Genomic DNA, 25740 nt, shown 5'->3' on the forward strand with positions numbered 1-25740 from the left:
TTTCATTAAAAAATTAAATAAGCAAAGCAATTCAACGTTAAGATCAACCAAAACGTCCCACACTGATGGCTCCCACCATCTCTAGTACAGCATTTCAAAGAGCTAAATAAAGCAGCATTAGAGACAGTTAAGCCAAACAACTTTTCAGTTTCTTTTGAATCAGGTCTTCACAGTATGGCTTCACTGTTTTTCCATATGCATTAAAAATTCCCAGAATATTAGGAGCATATATATAAAATAAAATAAAAGTGAAAAATGCATTCATCATATAAACATTAATAATTTTCTTTTAATTTAACACATCACCATTTATTAGTATGAATGCCAGAGGTGGCTATAATAATGATGGTAACTCACATTAATATACCATTTCAGGGTATTACACTATCTTTCCAAGAGTCTGACATGTAGTGCCAGTAATATTAACCTCATTTACAAATGATGAAACTAAAACTCAGAGACTGTGTCTTATCCATAAGCAAGCACCAAAATAGTAAGATCATTAAAAATAATCTTACCATATAACTACCCCAGTTACAATAATGCTTTGCCTTCTATATGTTCTCTTAATTTGATACTCACATTCCTAAATGGCTGCTTCAATGGAAAAAAAAAAAAGAGTTCCACAACCATACTGATAATGGAGCAAAAAGGCTATGTCATAAGAGAAATAGAACAAAAGAAGAAATTCAAGGTAGGGTTGCCCCTTATTTTTATAAAGAAAAGGTAAAAAAAAAAAAAAAAAGACGGCATGAGAGCACCATACCACATCATATGGCTTCAAACACCAGTAGAGCAAGAAATCTCACATTCTGGGCCTAGAAGCATAACAACCTTGGATAACAAGATCTACTTACCTAACATAAGCAGCACTTTTTGCAGTTCTCCTTGCCTGGCAGAAAAGTACAGCTGCTTTGGGTGGAAACGTAACTTCTTCGGTCTATTGGGAAATAAAAATGAATCAGTGACTCTTTAAAAGAAAATAAAGTTGTTTTCAACCTCAGCTTATGAATATATCCCACGGGATGTGGTTCTCTACAGAATTATCTCTAATAACTGAAATGCCACTAAGCACATCTTATATGTCAAGTCATTTCAACAGAAAGAGTATTTCATTAAATAAACTTGATATATCCCAAGGCCAAAAGTATTTGATAAGTTAAGCACACATATTGATTTACATTTATGTACCAATTTTCCAAGGATAAACCTAAAAGTAACACTTTTTCAGTGGGTCTGGCTACATGACAGTATAACAGAGAAAGAGGATTTGGTCCAAGATATGAGTTGCCTTCTCTTTTTCCAATGTAAGAATAACTGCATTTGCAGGTCATACAGGAAAATTTACATGAAATGAATTGGCACAGAACATCTGAGGAAGAGAAATCAAACATCTCAATGTAGGTTAGGAGGAAATTAAAGAGGTACTACACCAAGGTCATCCCATTTCTCCCACACAAGACAACTAAAATATACTACATGGATGAGTTCTCTTTTTCTTAAATTAAATGATATAATATTTGTAAAGTCCTTAGCACAGTGCTTGTCCTAGAGTAGGCAATATATAAATGCTTATTCCCTTTCTCCCTTCCCCCCATTTATGTACTACTCTAATAAAGAAGAATTCTCATATGATGGGCAATGAATATCACTGATGACTACAACTAGATGTGGGAGGCTGTTTGGTACTCATTATTTGTAGCCCTTTGGAATTTGGATTCTAACCTACCCTTACTAGTGTCTACAGGTGCCATAAGAAACTAAATAATGGCAATTATTTATTGTTTTCTTTTGAATAATACCATGATTTTCCTGACATCATTTATTATATACATAAAAAACACACCCAATTCATACCCAAAAGAATAAAGCATGAAATACAGCCAAAAGAAAAGGCTACAGGAAAGGTCATTCAATAGAAAATTTAAAATTGGCAATTATCTTCTTCATTAGTTTAGCACATAATGACTCAATCACCAGACAAAACATGTCAAAGATAAAAATGATGTCTTAAAGAAAATTGTTTCAGTGACAGAAAGAAATGTATGAGCCCTTTTGTTACTTTTCTTCTATAATTACCTCAACTACTCTACAAATAAGGAAACAGTTGAATGATATGAAGGTCAATCATCAATAAGCATCTATTAAAAGTCTGTTATGAGAAGGAAATGTATTCTAGGCATGGCAGATATTCAGAGGAACACCAGAGTTGGGAAATGAAGTGTCATGTTCAAGGAAAAGTAAGGTCAGTGTAACTAGATAAAAAGGAGTGAATGTAAGAAGACTAGAAGTGTTAAGGTTGTTAAGGTCTTTTAGGGAGCACACAAAGGATTTTGTTTGATTTGGGGGATTACAGGGAACTACTGGAATGTACTGAGTAGGAAGAAACATAAGCAGACTTGTTTTTTAGGAAAATCACTCAGGCAGACTATCAGAAAATGGGTGGGAGTGGGGAGAGACCAGAAACTGGGAAACCAGAAGGTTATTTTCAATACTCTAGAATTGAGGTACTGTAATGGGAATGTAAATTTTTAAGATCTTCCCTGCCCCTAGGCTAAAGTGCACTTGGAGCCTGGGGTGGGAGGCTTGTTTTTCAGTAGATACTTTTTGATTGGCCAGTGGGTCAATAAGGTTGTTACATTCTCTGACCCAGGAGAAGCCTATGTAAGCCCTGATGTGTAGCTTTGTTTTGGGGCTCACTTTAAGAAGTGTTCTGTGATTTGATCAGATGAGACTCTGGGAAGGCGTTGTTGAGAGCCCCTCGGCTTTGAAAAGCCCAGATGTTGATTTGGTATGGACGTAATGGTTGGACAGTTTGGAAACTGTCTAGTTGATCTGTTTCTCTGTCTTGATAATTCTGTCTTGTATATTCTGAAGTTCGGGGTGCTGACCTTTTTCCCCTGAACAAGCTAAACGATACATATTTTACTGATTAAAGTTAGCTTGTTAACCCATTTTGAGTTGCTTTCCTTTATCAAAGCAGACCCAAGAACCTGTGTTGGCAGCCACCCTGAGGACGCTTGGGGTGCTTGCTGCTACAGGTATAAAGGATCTTAACCAAGGTGGGAGGATGATAGTGTCCTGAACAACAACAGGGAAGTTTGGAAGAAGGATAGTTGGGGGATGGGAGGCATGGTACCCTGGAGGAGATCTGCAGAGAGATGATAACTGGATCCAGCTAGGGGAAACCAGAACACCAATTGAGAGTATAGAGGACAAAGGGGAGCCAGACAAACACTTGGGAGACACCTAGAATTAATGGGCATGACCTGGAAGAAAAGGCAATAAAGGAAAGTGGCCCAGCAGGTAGGAAGAAAACCAGTAGAGAGCAATGTCATAAAACCTAGGGGAGGAAAGTATGATGGAAAGCAGTCGTTAATAATGTCAAAAGCTACAGAGAGGTCAAGAAATATGAAGACTAAGAAAAGGTCATTAGATTTGGAAATTAATTGTGAAGGGCTTGAAAAACTAAACAGGGTTTATATCTGATCCAAGGGGAAACATAGAGTCACAGCAGTTTAGTGACTTGGAAAGTAACATGATCATATTTTTACTTAAGGAAACATACTTCAACAACTCTGTGAAGGAAATATTAAAGTTCAGAGAGGTTTGAGAGAAAAAGCTCAACTAAGAGATTGCAGGGAGGGGAAAAAGCATTTTTAGAGTACCTACTATATGCTGGGCACTGTTCTAAAGTTCTTTATAAAAATTATTTCATTTGATCCAACACCCCTTCAAGGAAAGTCCTGTTATAATACTCATTTTACACTTGAAAAAACTGAAGCAAACAAAGGTTAAGTGACCTGCCCAGGCTCACACACATATGTGCAAAGCTGATTTTAAACTCAGGTCTTCCTGACTCCAAGTCCAGTACTCCATCCACTGTGCCATGTAGTATACTGTCACAATAATCGAGACAAGGAGATGAAAGCCTAAACTAAGCTTATAGTTGCACGAAATTAGATGTGAGAGATGTGGACATAGATACATGATCAGACAACTGCCTGGATATGTAGGGTAATGGAAAATGAAGAGTTAAAGATATTAACACCAAAATTATGAACCTGGAGGATTAGAAAGGTTATGCCTTTGATAAAAATAGGGGTGTTGGCAAATGAAGATAAGTTAGGGAGAAAGATAATGAATTCTGGTTTTGATATGTCAAGTTTAAGATGTTTTTAGAGTATCTTATTTGAAATTGGAGAGTGAAGCTCAGGGGAAACAGGGACTAGATATAGTTCTGGGAGTGACTGACATAAGAATGATAATTATATCTGAGGAAGCTGATAGTCATCAAAACAAGTTATGTAGAAAGAGTAGAGATGAGTACACAGGATGGGATCACCCACAAGTAGGAAGGGGTCATGATATGGATGACTGTGGAGTCAGACAGAAAAGGAAGAGTAAGAAAATTCACAGAGGAAAGAAATCCAGAAAAGAGTGGCCATAGGACTGAAATAAGTCTAAAAACATGAAGACTGAGAAAAGATCATCAGATTTAACAACTAAAAGTTCTATGGTCTTTAGAGAAAGCAAATTCAAAGTCAAAAGTCAGAATGCAAAGAATTGGGGATAGAATATAAGGAGAGGAAGTGGTAGCAATGAATGTAGGCTGCTTTCTCTATGGTTCTGGTTGAGAAGAGAGGTACAGAATCAAAGCTTGAAGGGATAAATGGTAGAATTTAATAAAGTTTTTTTTAAGAATGAGGTAGAACTGCACATGTGAAAATAGCTGGAAAGTAATCAATAGATAGGGAAAGGTTGAAGATTAGTAGAGTGACAAAATTATTGGAGCTGCAGTCTGCTGGAAAAGATGGAGGAAATGAGATCAAGGGCACAAGTAGATGGGTTGTACTTGATAAGGAGAAAGGCTCTCTCACTGTCAGAGAATGGGGGAAAGGAGGAGTGGAGAATGATGTCCTGAAGTTTTGAGATGAGGAAAAAATGAAAATTTTGGAAAGCAATTTGAGATTCACAGAAGTATAATGCTTCATAAATTTTTTTAACATTTAAACTCTGCTTTATGATAATCTTTCTTAAAGGGACAGTTCAGAGAAATGTCAAAAGAGGAATCAAATCAAGCCTTTTCAGTATCACTCATTCAGTCACCATTTATTAAACACCTAGTGAATTCTAAGCATTTAGTACTCCTTACTGAGGATAAGAGTAGCACTTAGAGCCTACACCTTTATCTCAATCTCAACTGCCAACTTTTTGGAGTTAACTGTAGAAAGCCTGCCCTACCCTCACTATCTATTTACTGGAGAAACTAAAACTATTTTCAGTCATCCCCTCAACAAAATTCTCTCTCTACCTGCAATGAAGCTGTTAATTTCTCAAGGACACTGGGGATTCTAAGGAATAAAATAAATGCACGTCTTTAATCATGCAGCAGAGAAAAAATTCTGAATATTATTTCTGAATGCCACTTCATCTGTTCAAACGTGCCAACTGGAATTCACAGGTCACCTTATCACTTCTTCTCTAAGGAAAGACTATTCTAGTAACATAGTCCATTACAAAGATGAGATTAGTGTAGCTATTACGGAATCTTCTAGCCTAAACAGATGGCAGTTGGTGATGCTATGACTGGGATTTCCAGAAGCTCTGAATTACCTATATAGTTACAACTGAGAAGTTCTTTAACCCTCTTCCTGAGTCACCTATAAAATGGTGGAATCATTTTATAGAATATAAGGCATATGACCTAGTTCACCTACTTAATTATTACATACACTTTGTGGCACTGCTGGCATTTATAGTTGGCAGTACCCACTCAGAGCATATAAGATTTTCAGATTAACAAATGTAGTTAGTTTGGGCAATGAGGTTGTTTTACTAAGAACTTTGGTCTATTAAGATCTAATTTAAGGTCTATTATTGTGTTATCTATTGTATTATTACTACAACATAACAAGCCTGATACATTAAACTTAAGTAGAAACCCATAAAATTTAGTTAATATTGCACAATCTAAGATTGATTTTTTTAAAAAAGAGAAAGGTATGCACACTTCATTGGAATTCAGAAAAACAGCAATGCTGGATAGGTAGTCTCCTTTCCTACAAAAGGATGAATAATTCATTTTAACTTTGCTGGTAAAAGAAAGACATCCCTCATAGGCTTGGGTATATCTGGTTGTTTCTAGAAGACATCTATCTATATGTACATCAAGATTTGTAACACCAGAATGACAAAACTCAGGAGACTTCCATTACTGTATAAAAGACGCTTAAGACTGTAGAGAGTAAGTCACTTTCCCAGGGCTACCAAGAAAGTCAAAGGCAAAGCTGGCTTCAGTACACTATAGGTGTATTTATTTGACAGCAGTATTTGAAAAGGAAATTTCTCCTCCCTCCTCCAACTCTATTAAGGAACAATGCTTAAGTATCTTTTATTTGGCAATGAGACAACCCTAATGAGTGTGATTTTATGACTTATAAGAGGCCATTTTCTCCCTTGGTTAATGAACAGAAATTAAGCCATAATAATGTCATAAAATCAGAAGATCTAAGTAACTTGCATTTGTAAAAAAAATGAGTAATATTGTGATAAAAATACTAAGACATATTTTATTATTTATATTTATTATTACTGTTATTATTATTCCTATAGTATTTTTAACAGCCAAATCAGGTAGGTGTTATAAGCATTATTATGCCCATTTCATAAATAATTAAACAAAGGTTCATGGAAAGTGAAATGATTTGCTTGTGGTCAGAAAATAAGTAGCAGAAGTAGCACTCAAACTCAAGTTTTCCAATTTCCAATTCAGTATCTTTTCCATCACATATATCATTGTTGTTGTTGTTGAGTCAGATCCTCCTGACTCCAGGATCCCTCACTCTATCCACTGAGCTAACTACTTCAAACACACACTCAGCTACTCTCTTAAGCTCCATTTTTCAAAAGTTTTAGAGAATGAGACATTATAGGTGTAACCCTGACAAGCTGATAAAAATAGATGGAAAATCAACTTGGCCTTCACCAATCAATTCTATCCAACTATTTCAAATGATTCAGACGACGTATGGGGAGAAATGTCAAGCTGGAATAGGGTGAGAATCACTAAGTTTAATAGAAACATGCTCTAACTGAATTCCCAAATGAGCTCTCAATCTTAAATCCCAACAGTACCTTTGTTAGTTTATACTGAAACTTACTTTTCAGAATCCAAAGCAATCAAAGCACTCTCCAAGGTTTCTTTTACGGGTCCCTGTGAAAGACCAGTAGTAGGCTTGACAAAAACTGAAGACCCAGACAATTCAAAGCCTTCAGGAGCTTGAGGAGTTGAACTCTCAGGCTTCTCTTCCTCAGACAACTGTGTTCCAACTCCACTTTGTGTAAAAAAAAAAAAGTGTTTGAAGCAAGAGTTAAGAAAACAAATGAAAAAAAAATCTTTTAAAAGACTCAAAACCTTCAAAATACTCTCTTCATCATTTAATCTTACTATATGTCTTTTCTTTTATGAAAATTATTTAGTCATCCTGAGAAAATATAACATTTAAAACTACACAAAATTGCTATAAACTAGTCTGTCACAAATTGATAGCTCAGACTAGGGACCATATAATAAATAATTACAGAATAATGGTTGAAAATGGATTCACAACAGAGTTCCCTTTACATCAGGGCTTCCTTAGTACATCTGAGTGTAATTGAGAGCCAAGCTGGAGCTCAGAAATGCTCAGGACTAAAATAATACAAAATTTAAAATCAATTTTAAAAGATGAAGAATTTCATAATAAAAAATATTTGAAAAACTGATCTGATCCACACATAATCTTGGAAAATAAAGAAATTACTGGGGCGGCTAGGTGGTGCAGTGAATAGAGCACCGGCCCTGGAGTCAGGAGGACCTGAGTTCAAATCCGGCCTCAGACACTTAACACAAAAACTAGCCATGTGATCTTGGGCAAGTCACTTAACCCCAACTGCCCTCCAAAAAGCAAATTATATATATATAAAAAGGGAAGCTTTTTAAATGCCTACTAATTAAAAAATGATCAATGATTTTAAGAAGACAACAGGGCAAGATGCACCAGCAAATGAAAGCAATACACGTATGCATATGCTACCAGAGGGAGCAAAATGGAGCACTACTCTTCACATTCACAGATTAAAAGCCAACATTTTTTGCTAATTCTAACAAAATGAAAGTGATATCATGTTCCATCTTACCTGCTACCTGTTGTAGTGTCAGCCCTTCCCTCTACAGTGACTGGTTTCTCTTGGACATAGGTAAGCGACACTGTAGAAGTAGTGTCTGCTTTGGCTATGGTCACCTCTTTTGCTTTTGAGGTTTCTTCCCCACAATGGGGGCAATAGCTCGTATTATTAACATAGGAGGCACAGTCCTTATGAAAACGATGAGAGATGCTACTTTCTGGTTGACATTCCATGAAATTACCCTAAAAATTTTAAATGAAGGAAAACATGAAGATGATTAATTTTATTGTAACCAAGATCATATAGCTAGTTTTCTCAAAAACAACTGGCTATTTATTAATACAAAGTCCAATGGATACTATGTCATCTTCTGGAACATTTTTTGGTAATGCACAGAACCTAATAAGCTTCAGAATAGGGATTACTCTGTCCTCATCTCAAACATAAGGCACAAAAAGAGTCACGAGACAAAAGAAGAGCTGAGTGAAGATTATTATTTTTACATCAGGACTCAATATATACAGAACAGAAAGGTCCCTTCCCCAAGGTTTTTTCTTCTACAACTGTGATACAACTTATTAGCCCACTAGAGAGAAAGGGAATCAGTATACTGATAAATTCCTGCCCATAGCTATATTTCTGAAAGGCTCATAGTAGAAATTACACTAAAGAACAATTCAATTTATCTTCCAAGAGAACTATAAAATGAACCTGGGAAGACACTAATATTTAACTAATAGCAGGTTAAAATTAAAAAAGTAGAAAAAGCATAACTGATGTTATAAAAACAGAGACTTTATACCCTTTTATATCCTATTGTCTTTGAAAGTCAAATTATACTTGTAGGTTAGAGCTTAAAAAGAATAATTTAAACAAACATAAAGGATGGACAGTAGATGTCTCTGAATCATTAAAAACATACATAAAAGTTGTGACTTGAAAGTTCAGGATGAGTTGCATTCTACCAGTGAATATGTCAGTTCCTTTTGCTCCTTAACATTCTGGCTAAGTCAACCTGGAAACTAGGTGAAAAAATAGGTGGATTTCTAGGCATATAGCCTAAGGAGGTCAAAGACAAGAAAGGGGGAGTAAAGGCTGTTTGAAGAATTTGTTTGGTTGGTTGGTTTGTAGTACTTGACAAATAAATGCTTAATTATGACAGGTGGGGGAAAGTTGGGGAAAAAGGAAGGGATAGGTGGTCCATGTCAATCCATTGCCAATAATGAAAAACTGACAGAAACATGCTGAGTAATAGGAAATGGAGAGTCAATCCTATGGTATTTGTATATTGGGGGGCAACATCACTTACTCTGACATAGCTCTAGATATAATCAATATTGTATAGTAGATAAAATATTAGACCTGGAACTAGGAAATTTGGCATTCATATCTTACCCCCAACATATACTTGCTGTTATGACCATGTTAAAGTCTTTTGACCTCTCCAGGTTTTGATCTCATCTATAAAATGAGGATAAATGATATGCCCAAAATACAACACAGATTATGTGAACATCAACTGAAATAATGCATATTCAATGTTTTGCAAGCCTAAAAGTACAACATAAATTACTGATATTACTGAAAATGAATAATGACAACCTACTGTCTGTTCCTTTAAGTGAGAGACATATTTCCTGGAATCTAAAATCTGAGTAAGCACCAAATAAAAACATTTAGTAAAAATCACAGTGAGCTGCCATTCCCAAGTTCTATTTCAGCCAGGGAGTGGGTAGTTACATCCTAGGCAAGAGCAGTAAGAATGTAAGGTTCTTAAGGACAATTGAGTTTGGGGTGTATGTGAGTGCAACTCAACGAATGAGCACACAGAATTAAAGGTACCTATTTTCTGATCATCACTTCATCAGATCAAATAAGCCAAACAACTAAAAAATATAGAGAAAAAAATTCAAGTTTCTTCTGAAGAATTCAAAACATTTCAAAAATTCTCACAAAGTGATGGCAGAATAACTAATTTGTCCCCCTATTTAATAGATGACAAAAGAAAAATACAGAAGGGAAATATCCAAGTAGTTAAATGGATACAAAGTAAAGGTAACTACCACATACTATAAGAGCTTTATACTCAAATTTAGATTTATCTAATTAGAATACTAGTTGAATGTAGCTAAACATTGCTAAATCATTAGCAAAAGAGACCGAGGTATTCAATTATTTAGCAAACATTTAATGAATGTCCACACTACTGGACATAACAGCTGGATACAAAAATCAGTAAAACCTGGTCCTTGCCCTCCAGAGGATTAAAATGAGTAGTCAAGACATACTCATAAATAAGTAAAAGATAAGGCAAACTGGAAGTTCCATAAGAGATAAATGAACATGCTGAGTTTACAAAAAGGACATGTACTGGGGAACACTTTGAGGGTATATTTGAGAAAGAGCTTGAAGGGATGGATTGGATATAGTATGAAAGGAAGAGAGTAAGCAAAAAAAGTCACAGAGAGAAGAAAAGACTGGGAAAAAATGACCACAGAGGGATCTGAGTAACAGGTCAAGAACTGAGCTTGATAATTTTATAGACAATTTGGTTGAAAAGGGAGAAGAAGACTGAAATTTTAGACCAAAGGTTCTTAATCAGTGATCCATGCTCTTCAAGATGTCTGTGGACAAATTTCAGGAGATACATGAATTTGAATGGGGGCAAAAATATTACATCTTTATTTTCACTAAATTCTAACTGAAATTTAGTATTTTATTCAACAATTTGAAAACATAATTCTGAGAAGGAATCTATGAGCTTTATAAGAATGTTGGTCCACGACGCAAAAAAGTATTGAGAATTCCTATTTTAGATTATTGAAACAATGATCAAAAGTGTTACTGGCAGACAAATCTGACCTAAGATAGATGGGAAAGAAGAGGGACTAAAGACAAAAGGGCACTCTATGCTATATTTTCACTTACAATTTTATGTATGTGTCACATCCCTTCACTAGATCATGAATCCCATGAGGATCCTGGAATATCAACAAATGACAAGAACAGTGTTCTGGATTTTATAGGTGTTAATAAATGCTTGCTAAATCGAAATAAATTAAGAAAGGAGGAAAAAGCAAATGAGAACGTAACAACAGCCTGAAATAGTCTATTAGTATAAACAGAAAGGAAACGACCAACTGAAACAAATGACTAGATGTTAGGGCAAGGGACAAAGGAAGAATCAAAAACCGCAAGAATGGTGATACCACTGACAAAAACAGAGAAGTCAGGAAAAAGAAAATCTGGTATGAGACATAAGATACCGAGTTGAGGTTTTGAACAGGTAGAGCTCTGGGATGCAGGTGTAGATATCTAGTACACAGTTTAAAATGTGGTATGAGAGCCCTTGAAAGGGAAGGGTTAATGAAATATACAAATTGGCATCAAACTCATCTCATACTTACAACCAATGAAGTGATTAATTCCTTGAAGGAGAGCAAAGAGAAAAACAAAAAGCAAATAGGGAGGAGATGCTCTGAGGCAGAGAAGATTAGCAATTCTCCTTCTCCTCTCAAAAAACAGGGAAAAGGCAACAGTCACAAAGGAAGCAAGTCACAAAGTGTGGCCCAGGGACACCTGGGAAACTCCAGAGACCTTTTCATGGAGTACACAAGGTCAATACTATTTTTATAATAATACTAATATATTTTGTTTTCTAAAATGGTAAATATCTATAGATATAACTCACATAAACAAAAGTTCTTTGGGGAAATCCCCAATAATTTTTAAGAGTGTAAAGGAATTCCAAGACCAAAAAAGTTTGGGAACTTCAAATACAGAGAAATCAAGGAAGAAGAGGATTGAGAAAATGTTTCCGGATCTGTTAACCTGGAAGATTACTAATGAACTCAGGAAGAAGCAATTTCAACCAACTGCCAAGAAAATACAATGGTACTGCAAACTGGTAATGAGTGAGGTGTGGGAAAGGTAAAGCAGTAAACAATTCTTTTAAGAAGCCTTATGGAAAAGGGAAGGAGAGAGGAGCTACTACGTAGCTTAATGGCTTTAGTAGCAGGGTAAAATTAGTTTCTTTTTTAGTATAGGGAGAGTCCAAGTAAGAGCTAATAGAAATCTAGAGAATGATGGAAAAAGGTAACAGAAAAAGTGGCAGCAGGGGCAACTAGGTGGCACAGTGAATAGAGCTCCAGCCTTGGAGTCAGGAGGACCCAAGTTCAAATCCGTCCTCAGACACTTGACACATTTACTACCTGTGTGACCTTGGGCAATACACTTAGCCCCAATTGTCTTGCCTTCCCCTCTTTCCCCTGCAAAAAAGAGTCAAATGATATAACTTAACATTTACTAGCTGTGTGACCTTGGGCAAGTCATTTAACCCTAATTGCCCTGCCTTCCCTCCTCTAAGAAAAGACCCCCCCAAAAAATGTGGCAGTAAATGGGATAAAAGAATTTCAGGAGGTATCAACTGTATCAAAGAGAAAAGATGGGATGGCTAGGTAGCACAGTGAACAGAGCATCAGCCCTGGAGTCAGGAGGACCCAAGTTCAAATCCATACTCAGACACTTAACTCAAAACAAGCTGTGTGACCTTGGGCAAGTCACTTAAACCCAATTTCCCTATCTTCCCCTCTCCAAAAAGCAAGAGAGAGAGTGAGACAGAGACAGAGACACAGAGAGAGAGAGAGAGAGAGAGAGAGAGAGAGAGAGAGAGAGAGAGAGAGAAAACACTCTTTATTCTGATACAGGAATGAAAGAAGTCAGGTAAAATACTAAAAAATAGTGAAGACTAGAAAAGTTGAAATGTATATTAAATGGTCTGGATCTAAAGTAGAAAAATTTCTACTGAGAGTAAGAGGGTAAAAGAACAAAAGTATAGTGGGTGACTGGGAAGAAAAGAACTATGGATCAAAATTATTTGAAAGAATACATTCAAATATAAGGGGACTTTGGAAGATATAGAAGAGTTATTCTAAATAATCACAAAGATATAAACATGTGAGTGTCTGGGTGAAGATGAGTTAACTCTAATGGAGTTAAAGAAGTAAAGAATTGTAAGGTTGGAATGTTAAAATGGTCATAATCCTTTGGTGAGTGCTGAATTCACCAAGAATAATGAACACTTGGTGGCCTAGTAGATAAACTGCTAGGCTTCAAGTTAGGAAGAAAGAAGCTCAAAGCCTGCTTCATAATTACCGGCACTGTGATCCTCTGAAACTCATTTTCCTCTTCTATAAAATGTGAATGGTGGTAGCAATTACCTCATCAGGCTTTTGTATGGATTAAATGAAATGACAAATCTAAAAAGGCTATCTAAATGTTGTTGCTGTTGTTGTCATGAGAGAACATAATGCAAGTGCTAAAGCCATGGAATAAAACACGAGTGTGTCTTAGAGATCAGAAGGCAATAATGACAAGAATGAGAAATGCCTGATTTAATAGATGGCATGGGCTTCAAAATGGAAGAGGTCAGTCACTAAGGTGGAAGAAGTTTTGTGAGAGAGATGCCAAATTTTAATTAAAACAAAGAGGGTAGAAGAAATATTAAAGATGTAAAGGAATTTCTTCAATACAAAACAGAACTGCAAATTTTCAAGTTATCAGCCATCATAACTTGCAGTATTATCAAATCTGTAACTTGTACAAATTTGAGTAGAAGAGGGGCCTAGCCCATATTTTATGAATCACAAAAATGGCAATAATCATGAAACTACCCACAACGAAATTTGAGGAAAGTAGCAGAAATCATGAAAGGTCTTGTTTAAGAATTCTAAAGATGTGTTTCCTTTATAAAAGAACAAGATATTAGATTTTTTTGCAAAACAATGATAGATTTAATACATTCTAATTATTAAAAAAATAAAGCTATTACAAAATATTTTAAATTTAGAAGAACAAAGCAGCTTACCGATATTAACTGATCCTCATAATAACCCTTATGGGAAGGCAAAAAGAACTAAAGCAGGAGTTCTTAACCTTTTTTTGTGTCATGGACTCCTGGTAGTCTGAAGAAGCATATGGACCTCCTCAGAATAACATTTTAAATACATAAAATGCACAGAATTACAAAGGAAACAAATCATATTAAAATAAAGTTTTCAAAATATTTTTTTAAAAATCAAGTTCTGTTACACGTAAAAAAAGTCCTAAATTTCAAGAGAGAGTCCAAAGACCTGCCAGTCACACAGACTGGCTTGCTCACTTACTGGCCATGTGCTTTTAGGTAAGTTAACCTGTTTGAGACCCAATTTTCTTACATACAAAGAGGGCATATATTACTATGTTGACTTCATAGTTGTAGCAGGGCTCAAATGAGATAATATATTTTGTATGTGTAAAGCAATATATAAATATAAACAAAATTATAGGCAAGAGAGACATATTTAACAAAGAACATGGACAAATACATTCATATTTCATGAATTAAGTATAAATACACAGATCTAAAATTTGATTCCTCTTCTCTTTCAATTCAACTCAATAAAATTTCTGAAGAATTGATGAAGAGAACATGACATAATTGTGAAAAGAAGACTCAAAGGAATCAGTCTCAGCTTTGTGCTCCTAAACAAAAATGTTTTAACTTTGTCCAGAGTAAAGACAACACCAGAAAAAAGCAGATGCCTTGACTGGTAAGTCATCATTTCTAATTAACCAATTATCAGAGAACCAAATAATACTTTTAGGATTTGGTGATAAAGAGCCACTAGAGAAGAGAGGAGAAAAGATCCATGTTTTTCAATGCTTTAAAAAATAAAATGATAGTCCAATTGTCAAAATCTTATTTTTTATTTCTTAAATTGCCTTTTCACAGTTGATACATCCCCAGGACAGATCAAAAAATAACAATTAAGGGTAATGCAAGAGGGAAAGTATATGCATGAATAAACAGAACAAAGAAAAGGTAATGTTTAATAGAAATATATGTAACTGATATTAAGCAATGTAAATGGTAGGCCACATCTAAAATCAAGATCATATCAAGGATCAACTTGAGACTTACAGCTGTGCAGAAGTACCCACAACCAGGGCAGCACTGATGTTTCACCATTTTTCCTCTGTGGTCCTCACATAGCACCAAGAGCTGGACATTATTTGATGGACGCATCAATTCGTATTTAACCACGCTGTTTGTGCATCTGCCCAGCTGCAATCACAGCAATAAAAGTGAATTCAATTACAAAATGATGGAGTCAATTATCCAAAGGGGAAAAAAGTTTTTACGCAGTCGATTTAAGCTCCTTACAGGAATTTACAAACAGGTGAAAAGTAAAAAGTCTTGTTTCAGAGACAGAAACAATCCTCCCAGAAAGAAGTTTATCACTTGCTAACCAAAAGATAAATGAATTAAACTACAATATGTGATAAGGATATTCAGACCAGTAATATATACAGCTCAAGTAAATTAACTGAAACTCTCTCTGTGACAGCCTGAGATCATTCAAGTCACCAAATTGTACTTGAATTCTTATTTTGCATAAATTCAAGAATGTACCAAAAAAAATTATCAAATGTATGAAAATATGAGTCAGAATGGTAGAAGACTAGACTAGGACCTTTTGGCTCCAATTCAAGCATTAGCATATACTGGTGGTATAGTTTTAAACAAAGTATTTAACTTTAGGGGGACTTAATTTCTTCATCCATAAAACAGGAATATAATTCTTCCTTTATCTATGTCACAGAATTTTTCTGATGATCAAATATGATAATATATGACAAAGGATATTCATAAATGATAAAGCTTCATTTAATTTCATTGAGAAATCACATGATAGAAAGAGTGGATAGGCTTGTAAGGAGTAGACAGCAAGAATGTTTCCTGGATGCATTCTGCATTTTTGGAGGGAATTTTCAAATCAATGAGGTCACAGATCTATTTGAGAATGTACCAAAACACTGTAAAAATACAAATCATTATTATTGTAATTATTAATTTCACTAGGTTCACATGGATACATAAGTGTTTGAATTGAAAGAATTTCATTACATTTTCCATAGAAGTTACCACTGTAAAGTTAGGTAAAATCAGACCAACCTGTAATTATCTATGTTGAAAACCAGGCAAATACTGAAACCTTGTTTTAAAACATGATAAATGAATCCTTCTTATAAACATTCTACTTTAGGTTATTTATTCCTTAACCAGCTTCAAAAATCTAATTTCCATCAATATTTTTATTTTTTAAAACCAAAACCATAGTCAATTCTCAGAAATTCTAAGTAACTACCAGGCTCATTAAGACAGAGTATCTAAGATAAAGAAATCTCATAAGAAATGATAAGCCTCTTGATGGTGCCTGAATCCCAAAGAAGCTGAGTATGTCCCATAGAAACATAAATCAATTAGCAAGAAAGTTGGGAAGCTGAGCTAGTCCCCAGGAAGACCTCAGTAAAAGAGTGGAAAATCATGACCATTTGTACTGGTCTCGTAGGTACCTAATCCTCCAGTGTCTACTTTTTTTCTACAAACAGAAAATTCTTGACACACCAGCCACCACTGATTTGACTCAAAAATCCAAACATTCATATAAAATGAAAAGGAGTCTGAAAGCATAGTCACTAAGGCCATCTTCTCTTTTCTTTACAATTCAATTGGCTGGGCTCAGTCAGAGCCCAATCTTGCCGTGCCATGGTCAAGCTACTTACAACTGCTGAAAAATTAATAGAAGAGGGTTCCAGGAGTAAGAAAAATCATTTCTCTCCTGGCCATCTTTTTTTCTTTGTACTTTCCCCATCAACCTTTCCTATTCGCAGAAAACTGACAAGGAGATTAAGCTAGGATAAAGAAGGGGCAGTTAAGCAATGATAGATAGAAAGCTTAGACACAGTAGAGGCAGAAAGCGCTTCAGAGAAAGCACCAAGAAATGGGAAATGCAGAATATCTCGTGTAAAGTCTGCTTGGGAAGCTGGAATAAAGGAAGGATGATCAAAAGACCTGGTTAAAGGAAAGGAAGTGACTACCAGGTCACAAAACTAATCTTTGGAGCTACAGATTCTCAAAGAATTAAGTACTATACATTCATTCGGTGGTCTATGGAGTAACCTGAACCTTCTGAGAGAGTGAACAATTGTCTGAAATCAAAACCAAATCTGTCAAGTTGCACAGGTTTAGGAGAAAATGCATACTGTGCTAGAGAAAAAAATATGTGCATGATGTAGACAGTTTCAGCTTAGGTAAATGAAAATTAGCTATACCAGACTGGGTTTCTAATTTAATGAAATTGAGACAATAAAGCAAAAGCCCAGCCTTTATCCTCTAGGATGACAGTAGGACAGAAGAGAACTTAACAGAAACTTAACAGAAAAAAAAAAAAAAACAGAACTCATGAGTCTTCATTTGTGAAATTTAAAAGTATTCATGAAGGTACTTTCATTCAACAAATGTTAATGTGTAAACTTTTTTTTTTCTTTTTGCTTTTTAGAGGGGGTAAGGCAGGGCAACTGGGGTTAAGTGACTTGCTTAAGGTCACACAACTAGTAAGTGTTAAGTGTCTGAGACCAGATTTGAACTCAGGTGCTCCTGATTCCAGGACCAGTGCTCTATTCACTGCGCCACCTAGTCACCCCAAAATCCTTCATTTTTATAAGTTAATCAATAAATATCTATTACACACTTAATATGTACCAAGCACTATGCTAAGTGCTGGGGATACAAAAAGAGGCAAAGGACAGTCTGCTCTCAAGGAGCTCACATTCTAATGGAAGAAACTAACATGCTATGTAAAGGAAAAATAACTAAAAGAGAGGAAGCACTACAGTTAAGAGGAGCTAGGAAAGTCTTCCTATAGAAGGTGGGATTTTAGCTGGGACACAGAAGGAAGTCAGGGAAGCCCTGAGGAAGAATGAGGAGAGAGAGCAATCTAGGCATGAGAGACAATAAAACAACATGCACAGAGCCAAGAGAATGAGTGTTTTGTTCAAGAACAGAAAGGAGTGTCACTTGATTCAAGAGTATATAAAGGAGAATAACGTCTAAGAAGACTGGAAAGGCATTACAAAAACTTAACAGCAAGTGCACAATGAATTTTATTTAAGTGGATTTGCATGGAGAGTTCACTACTGGATAACTTTCCTAAGTATATGACAATTTCCTGATTTCCAAAACCTTTCATGCTATTATAAAGGGGTTTGATTCTTCAAAAGCTTGTTTTTCTTAAAAATTAGAAGACTTGTGCTTCCTGATGCTGGTGTTAACAATTTCAATTTCTGTAAGTACCAGAAAACTGATGTCATTTACCTCATTGTCTACACTTTCAGTGGCCATACACTGATTGTTAGCTAAAGTAGTAATCTCACGACTTTTTGGAGTTTCCATTCGACAGCTACAAAGAGGCACTTCCTGAAGGCCATCAATTTCCACTGCTTCAGGACCATTGGACAGACCTATAAAGAAGAAGGAATTCAGTAAGAATTATATTTCTTGTTTCAGGCTCATTTCAGACCAATAAAGATAACAGTTCAAAAATTTACCATTATACAATTACTACTAGCTTTTATATTGATATATAATTTCATTATGCATCCTCAAAAATATACTTCAGAAAACAAGCCTAATCATTAGGTGAATTATTAAAAAAAAGACATAGGTAGATGAGAAAAGAGATTTGGGGATCTGACTTTAATGCTTATTCTTCTGGAAGTCCTATGCAAGATGTCCTACTATCTGCAAAGATCTGGTCTCTACAAGATACACTGGGTATGATATGATATATCCATCAACCTATCTATTCCAGAAGTATTTAAGAATTCTCCTGATTGAGTCAAAGGAGAAAAAAGAAAAAATGGGGAGTGAGATAGGATGGAGGGAAATAGTTAGTCTTTCACAACACGACTATTATGGAAGTGTTTTGCATGACATGTTTAACCCATATAGAATTGTTTGCCTTCTCAATGGGGGTGGATGAAGAGGGAGGAAGGGAAAGAATTTGGAACTCAAAGTTTCAGAAGCAAATCTTGCCCTATAGGAAAATAGAAGGGGGAGGAGATAAGAGAAAAGGTAGGTGACAGAAGGGGGGCAGATGGGAGGAAGGGGTAATCAGTATGCACATCATCTTGGAGTGGGAGTGAGTAGAGAGATGGAGAGAAACTTTGGAACTCAAAAATCTTGTGGAAATAAATGATGAAAATGAAAAATAAATTAATATTTTTTTTAAAAAATCCTCCTGATTCAAAAGAACTGAGCACAAGGCCTTGCATAAAGAGGCAGTTAATTGGACAAGCGCGCACACGCACACGCACACACACACACACACACCTGTACAAAAATACTTGCCCTGCGCAAAAATACGTGGCTCATGGCCTTTAATTCTGACAGGACCACTGGCACACCCCAAAGGAGGACATTCCTCACTATTCTAGAGAATTACAGAGATAGGAATATTTATTCATTTGGGAATTCTAACCTACTTACAGTGAATATTTCTCCATCATAAATTTGAAGTATAATGTCCTTAACAATAACTATAATAATTACTGTATCAATTATCAACTGTATTAATCAGTATCAATTGTAGTATTGTTAATTACAATATTTTAAAGTGTCATGGTCCCAAATCCAAGGACAAGATAATCTGAGGGAATAAAAGAAGTCAAGGTAAAGAAATTACTGAAGGTTCCAGAGTACCGATCCATTTCTACTGTTATAGATTCAAACAAGTAGCAATGGAAAAAGTATAAAACTATACTAAACTATAGCAAACACCCTGCAGATCAATCTGTCTCTCTCTATATATACACACATATATGTCTACATACACACATATGCATAACACATATGTATGTATGCAGACTATCTGTACACAGATTCACCAAGAAGGACCATAATCAAAGGAATAAGCAAGTTTTGTATCTTCTCTATTTGGTACACATAACACATGCAAATATGAACCAAAGCAAATAAATATTTCAGACATTCAGTTCCATCTCCACTGATATATTAATATTCTCATATATTTCTATTAATTAATGTAAAATATGTCTTTCAGTCCTCCCCTCAACTCAAAAAGCACTAAAGTCAGAGAATCTCTACTATGGCCTAGATGAATGATGTCTAGCACATCTTCGTCAGCAGAGGGGGCCATGCTTCACTGCATGTGGATCCACATGAACATGTGTTTATGGATGGCAGAAGGCACTAAGCTCCATCTCAATACCACCAATTGCTCAAAGTGCCTATGATTTATTCAAATTCCTTATATTCCTGTCTTGAAAAAAAATCATCAGAATATTTTACTCCATTTCAGGGCTTTGATCAACTAGGAAGTAAAATCTACTACTCTATGACACATGACTCTAGAACCATCCTCTATCACCAATTCAGTCTTAATTCCCACCACATCAGTGAAATTGTTGCCTCAAAGATCATCAGTAACTTTTCGTCATATAAAATGGGTTTTTTTCCATCTTCATCCTCTTAGAACTCTCTAAAGTACGTGATACTGGTGACCATAGACCTTTCAGATATTCTCTCTTCCACTGTTTTTAGAAATACCCCTTAACCCTGCTTCTCCTGCCGGTACATCCATCTCCTCTTTACTTTTTTTGTTTCCTTCAGTGGTACCTCATCATATTCCCAACTTTGTATTTTAAATGCTGCCCTAAAGTTTGTCCTGCAATATGTTTTTTGTTTTTCTAAGTTATCAATGACCCTTCTCTCTCATCTCCGCACAGTTACCAAGTACTATTGATTCAACCTCTCCAATTTGTGGCACTCATCCCGGACTCTCTATTACCAAATATACCCTAATACACTACTACTTAAACAGACAGACTACTGCCAAATTCCTAGCTTATTTTTTCAACTCTAATCTTTATTCCCTCTAGTTCAGCCTTCATAAATTAAATAATATTTTTACATATAGATCTGGTCATAGCACTCTCAAAATAAAATAATTACAAAATTTCACATTTGAAAGAGACCTTATTGACCATGTAGTATAACCCAACCTCATAAAAGAAACCCCATTACAACATAGCTGACAAATGGTCATCCAACGTTTACTTGAAGATCTCTAACTGCTTCCTGTGGCAGCCCATTCTACTTTTAGAAAGCTCTAAATATTAGGAAGTTTTCCGTGGTTTCAAGTCTAAAGTTACCTCTGCACAACTTCCATCCTTTGCTGTTAGTTCTGTTCTCTGAGACCAAACAGAATAAATTTAATAACTTTTCATCATGATAATCCTTCAAGTACTTTGAAGATAATTATCACTTTCCTGCAGTCTTCTTTTCTCAAAGTTAAACATCCCCACATTTCCTTCAAGTAATGAACTTGTAGTACAAATTCAAGGTTTTTCACCACTGTGATTGTTTTTCTCTAGAAACTCACTATATATATTCCAGGTACAGTATGACCAGGAGAGACTAACACCTCTTTATTCCTGGAAGCTACATTTAACATACATTAAGTATTCCATGATAACAATGGCTTTTTAAGCTGCCATATCATTTGGCTCATCTCATGCTTAAAGTCCATTAAAATTCCAAGATCTTGTCAGAAAAGGTATCTGTCCAACCATTCATCCTTCATCTTGTATTTATGAAACTGACTTCTTAAATTCAAGTGTAAAACTTTAATTTACCATCATCGTCAAATTTCATTTTGTTAGATTCAATAAAATGCTCTAATTTGTAAGGATCAAAAACTATTTAATAAGTCTTTACTATGTATGTGCCAGGTACTATGTTAAGTGTTAGGAGCACAAGTATAAAATCATAATAGTTACTATTCTTGAGAAGCGATTAATCTAAGGGATGAGACAATATGTAAATATATAGGAATATATATATAAGACAAAATAGAGATAAGGAAACCTTGGATTCTGATTCTGTAACCTAGTTTGCTGGCTCTGTCTCCCAGGTTAAAGCATCTGCAAATCTGGTAAGGTTGTCAACTATGCCTTTGAGCTATTGATTAAAAAATTTAAAACAGCACAGGACCAAGCAAAACATCTCTGGTACATTCCACTGAAGACCTCTTTTCAAGCTGACATGGAATCATTAATGACTGCTCTTTTGATGTGGTCAATAAACTTCTGAATTAATCTAATTCTATTATCATCTAGCCCACCACAAAAGATAATTGAAAATGTCAATAACAGGGGCAGTTAGGTGGTGCAGTGAATAGAGCATGGACCCTGGAGTCAGGAGGACCTGAGTTCAAATCCAGCCGCAGACACTTACTAGCTGTGTGACCTTGGGCAAGTCACTTAACCCCAATTGCCCTGCTTTCCCCTCTCCAGAAAAAAAAAAGTCAATGACTACAGAGTAAAATTCAAAATTGTTTATCAAGTACCTTCCTATTTCTCCAGTCTCCTCATACTCTTCTTGAACTTGAACTACAATATATCCCCCCAAAAGGCCCTACATTCTCCTGCTTCTATCCTGTTTCTTTATGCTGTACTCAATGCCTATAATTCCCTTCCTCTTCTTCACTGGTTGAATAACTTCTCTTTCAAAGTCTAACTCAAACTTCATTTTCTCCTGAAAGTTTTTCCTGAATCTACTCCCTACTCCCAATGTATATTTTCAGATCTCACACTACACTTGTATCTTATCCTCCTCCTACTAGACTACCTAAGCCACTTAAGTATAATGACCATATTTTAACTAATTAGTGTCTATTCTCCAAGCGCTTTTAACGTAGTGATCCACACAGAGTTGACATGTGACAAACATTTGGTGAATGAACAAGGGAACATTAATGTAATATTCACCTCAAGACCAATATTCACAGGATCAAAGGATCCTAGATCTAGGACTGGAAAGGGTCTCAGAAGCTAGTTAATCCAACCCTCTTCATTTTAGAGATAAAAGTATAACATATATATTAAATATATATAATATATAATATATAAATATAATAATAATATATAAAATATATATTAAAAATGTAACAATAATAATTATCATTGCTATTATTATTAGTAGCTAGCATTTATACAGTGGTTTTTAAAAAGAGTCACAAAGTGCTTTAAAAATATACCATCTTATCCTCACAGCAACCCTGGCAGGTAAAAACCATTATTATTCCCATCTTACAGATAAGAAAACTGAGGCAGGCATCAGTTAAGTGACTTGTCCAGGATCTCTGAGGCTGGATTTCAACATGGGTCTATCTACTAAAGCCAGGGAGGGCAAATAATTTGCCCAAAGTCAGAGGAAGGCTGGGAACCCTGGGACAATGATACTCCCTCTGACTTCTTTCATTCTACCAAGATGCCTCCATCCTTTTATAAATAAGCAAACAAAGTTTACACTGCTAACTACTGCCAGACAATTAGGACACTCCTGATCTTGTGATGGTAAAATATCGAATGGGGAAAAGGTTGAGATAAGAGGTCTTGTTTATCTACATTTCTTGATTATCTGTATATGTGACTCTTCATGAATTTTTTGAATCAAAAGTATGCCTGAGAAGTTCACTAGGATGTCAATCATTCAGGAAGGGATTTCCCCCCCTCACTATCATCTTCATATTGGAATCTACTCCTGAACAGAACAACCAAACACCTGATCAATTATGTAAAGAAATGTTCAACAAATAACTATCCCAATCAGCTAGTTGTCTTATCCTGCTTTTTCAATACAGTTTTTCTAATGCAAGCTTATCCAAACCTGATAATATCAATGATAAATTCTTTGTAGGTTACTCCCAAATCCACAACTTCGGCTCCTCAGCTCTAGCTACCCCTGGGGTTAGTAATTACATGTAACACTAGATCCTTAAACTCAATATCCTTTATTCCCACAATCTTGATCTCTACATTTCTATTGCTGTAGTAACATTCTCATAAGCCTCAAAACATAAGTGTCAGTTTTGATTATTCCTTTGTTCTTATAACCTAAATTCAATCAGTCCCCAGAATTATTCATCCCTAGTAAAGAAAGATTAACTATGCAATTACTATTTTAAGAAGATTTTGGTACTCCTGTAAGAATTAATCTTTTTTTTTTTTTGGAGGGCAAATGGGGTTAAGTGACTTGCCCAAGGTCACATGGCTAGTGTGTAAGAGTGAGAGTGAGAGAGAGAGAGAGAGAAGTGTCTGAGGCCAAATATGAACTCAGGTCCTCCTGACTCCAGGGCCTGTGCTCTATTCACTGCGCCACCTAGCTGCCCACTTCTTTTTTAAAGGACTCATTCTAAGTGAGGCTTTTTAAAATTTTTTCAATTTACAAAAATCCAAAACTAGTATTATTTTCTCTCCTTCCTATCTTCTCTACCTTCGCAAAAAAAAAACGACCGTTTTTGTGACCCAGAGTCAAGTAAAACAAATTGCCACACTGGCTATATCCAAGATAGCTAGACAGACAGACAGAGATCTGTAAATCAGTCTCTATATCTACATAGATACATATATTAATTTACACAGAGTCCATCACTTCTTCCTGTCAGTAGGTGAATAGCATGCTTCATCATAACTCTTGTGGAACTGTACTGGGGTATTGTGTTGATTAGAGTTCTTAAGTCCTTTAAAGTTGTTTTGCTTTACATTGTAAACTCCCAATATCTGTATCAATTTATATGTCTTCCCAGCTTTCTATAAATTCGGTCCCCTCCATCATTACTTACAATAGTATTTCATTATTCACATATCATATTTTATCCAGTCATTCCTCAACTGATACACACTCCCTTAGTTTCTAGTTCTTTTCCACCACAAAAATAACTTATACTTTTGTATAACACAGGTTCTTTTCCTCCTTCTTTGATCTCTTTAGAGTATAAATCTAGTTAGTTATAGTAATATTGTTAGGTCAGAAAATACGCATAACATCGTAACTTTTTAGTCATAGTTCCAAACTGCTTTCAAGAATAATTATACCAATTCAGAGCTACACCAACAGTAAACTAGTGTGCCTTTTCTTCCAGAAGCTCTAAAATTCTAAAGTGTGTATATTCTTCTCTTTTTTTGGTCAACTTTGCCAATCTGATGGATGTGAGATAGAACCTAAGGGCTGATTTAATTTGCATTTTTCTACTTAAGTGATTTGCAACATTTTTTCAGATAGCTATTAATAGTTTGGATTTCTTCCTTCGAAAACTAACTCTACTTATGCTTTAATAATTTATCAAACAGGGAATGGTCTTATTTTTATAAGTTAGAACTGTATATTTATAAAACTACATACGTGTATGCATACACACACAATAGATTTGTGTATGGATGTGTATGGGTGTATCTTGTAAATGAGATAGGCCAGAGGATCTTAACTTGGATTTCATTAACTTAGGTCTTTTTTTAATATATATATTTGATAACTGTATTTCAAAATGGTTTCCTTTGTAATTCTCTGTATTTTACTTTATGTATTTAAATATATTATTCTGAAAAGGGGTCCAGACTGCCAAATATGTTCAAGTAACAAAAAAGATGGAAAATCTGTATTCTAAAGCCTTTACTTTAACCCCATTTCAATATCAAACAATCTGAGAATGCTGGAGCTTGTGGGGACACCTACACATACTGCAATTTCTCACTGTATAGATGGATAAACTGAAGACTAGAGAGAGCAGTTGATTTGCTTAAAATTACACTGCGAATCATAGGCAAAATAGGACTAGAACAACTCCTATAGTTGCCCAACTTAAGTTTCTGGCTATTAGTCAAAAA

The 25740-nt window shown here is 35.4% G+C and overlaps 1 protein-coding gene across 15 annotated transcripts in view; it reads right to left on the reverse strand.

Moving 5' to 3' along the window:
- The window catches only part of EHMT1 (euchromatic histone lysine methyltransferase 1), a 430700-nt gene that overhangs the window by 107898 nt on the left and 297062 nt on the right, over positions 1-25740 (reverse strand). For all 15 annotated transcript variants that reach the window (XM_069072710.1, XM_069072712.1, XM_069072720.1 and 12 more), the window contains 5 exons: positions 18368-18513; positions 15131-15274; positions 8182-8411; positions 7164-7337; positions 858-940 (listed from right to left, as the gene is read on the reverse strand). In XM_069072710.1, coding sequence (XP_068928811.1) covers positions 858-940; positions 7164-7337; positions 8182-8411; positions 15131-15274; positions 18368-18513 — 777 coding nt within the window. The remainder of the gene's footprint in view (positions 1-857; positions 941-7163; positions 7338-8181; positions 8412-15130; positions 15275-18367; positions 18514-25740) is intronic.

This window comes from Petaurus breviceps, unplaced genomic scaffold (genome assembly GCF_028583685.1).
Source record: "Petaurus breviceps papuanus isolate PSGF00001 unplaced genomic scaffold, PetGlider_PUasm1.0 90847, whole genome shotgun sequence".
Classification (NCBI taxonomy): domain Eukaryota; kingdom Metazoa; phylum Chordata; class Mammalia; order Diprotodontia; family Petauridae; genus Petaurus; species Petaurus breviceps.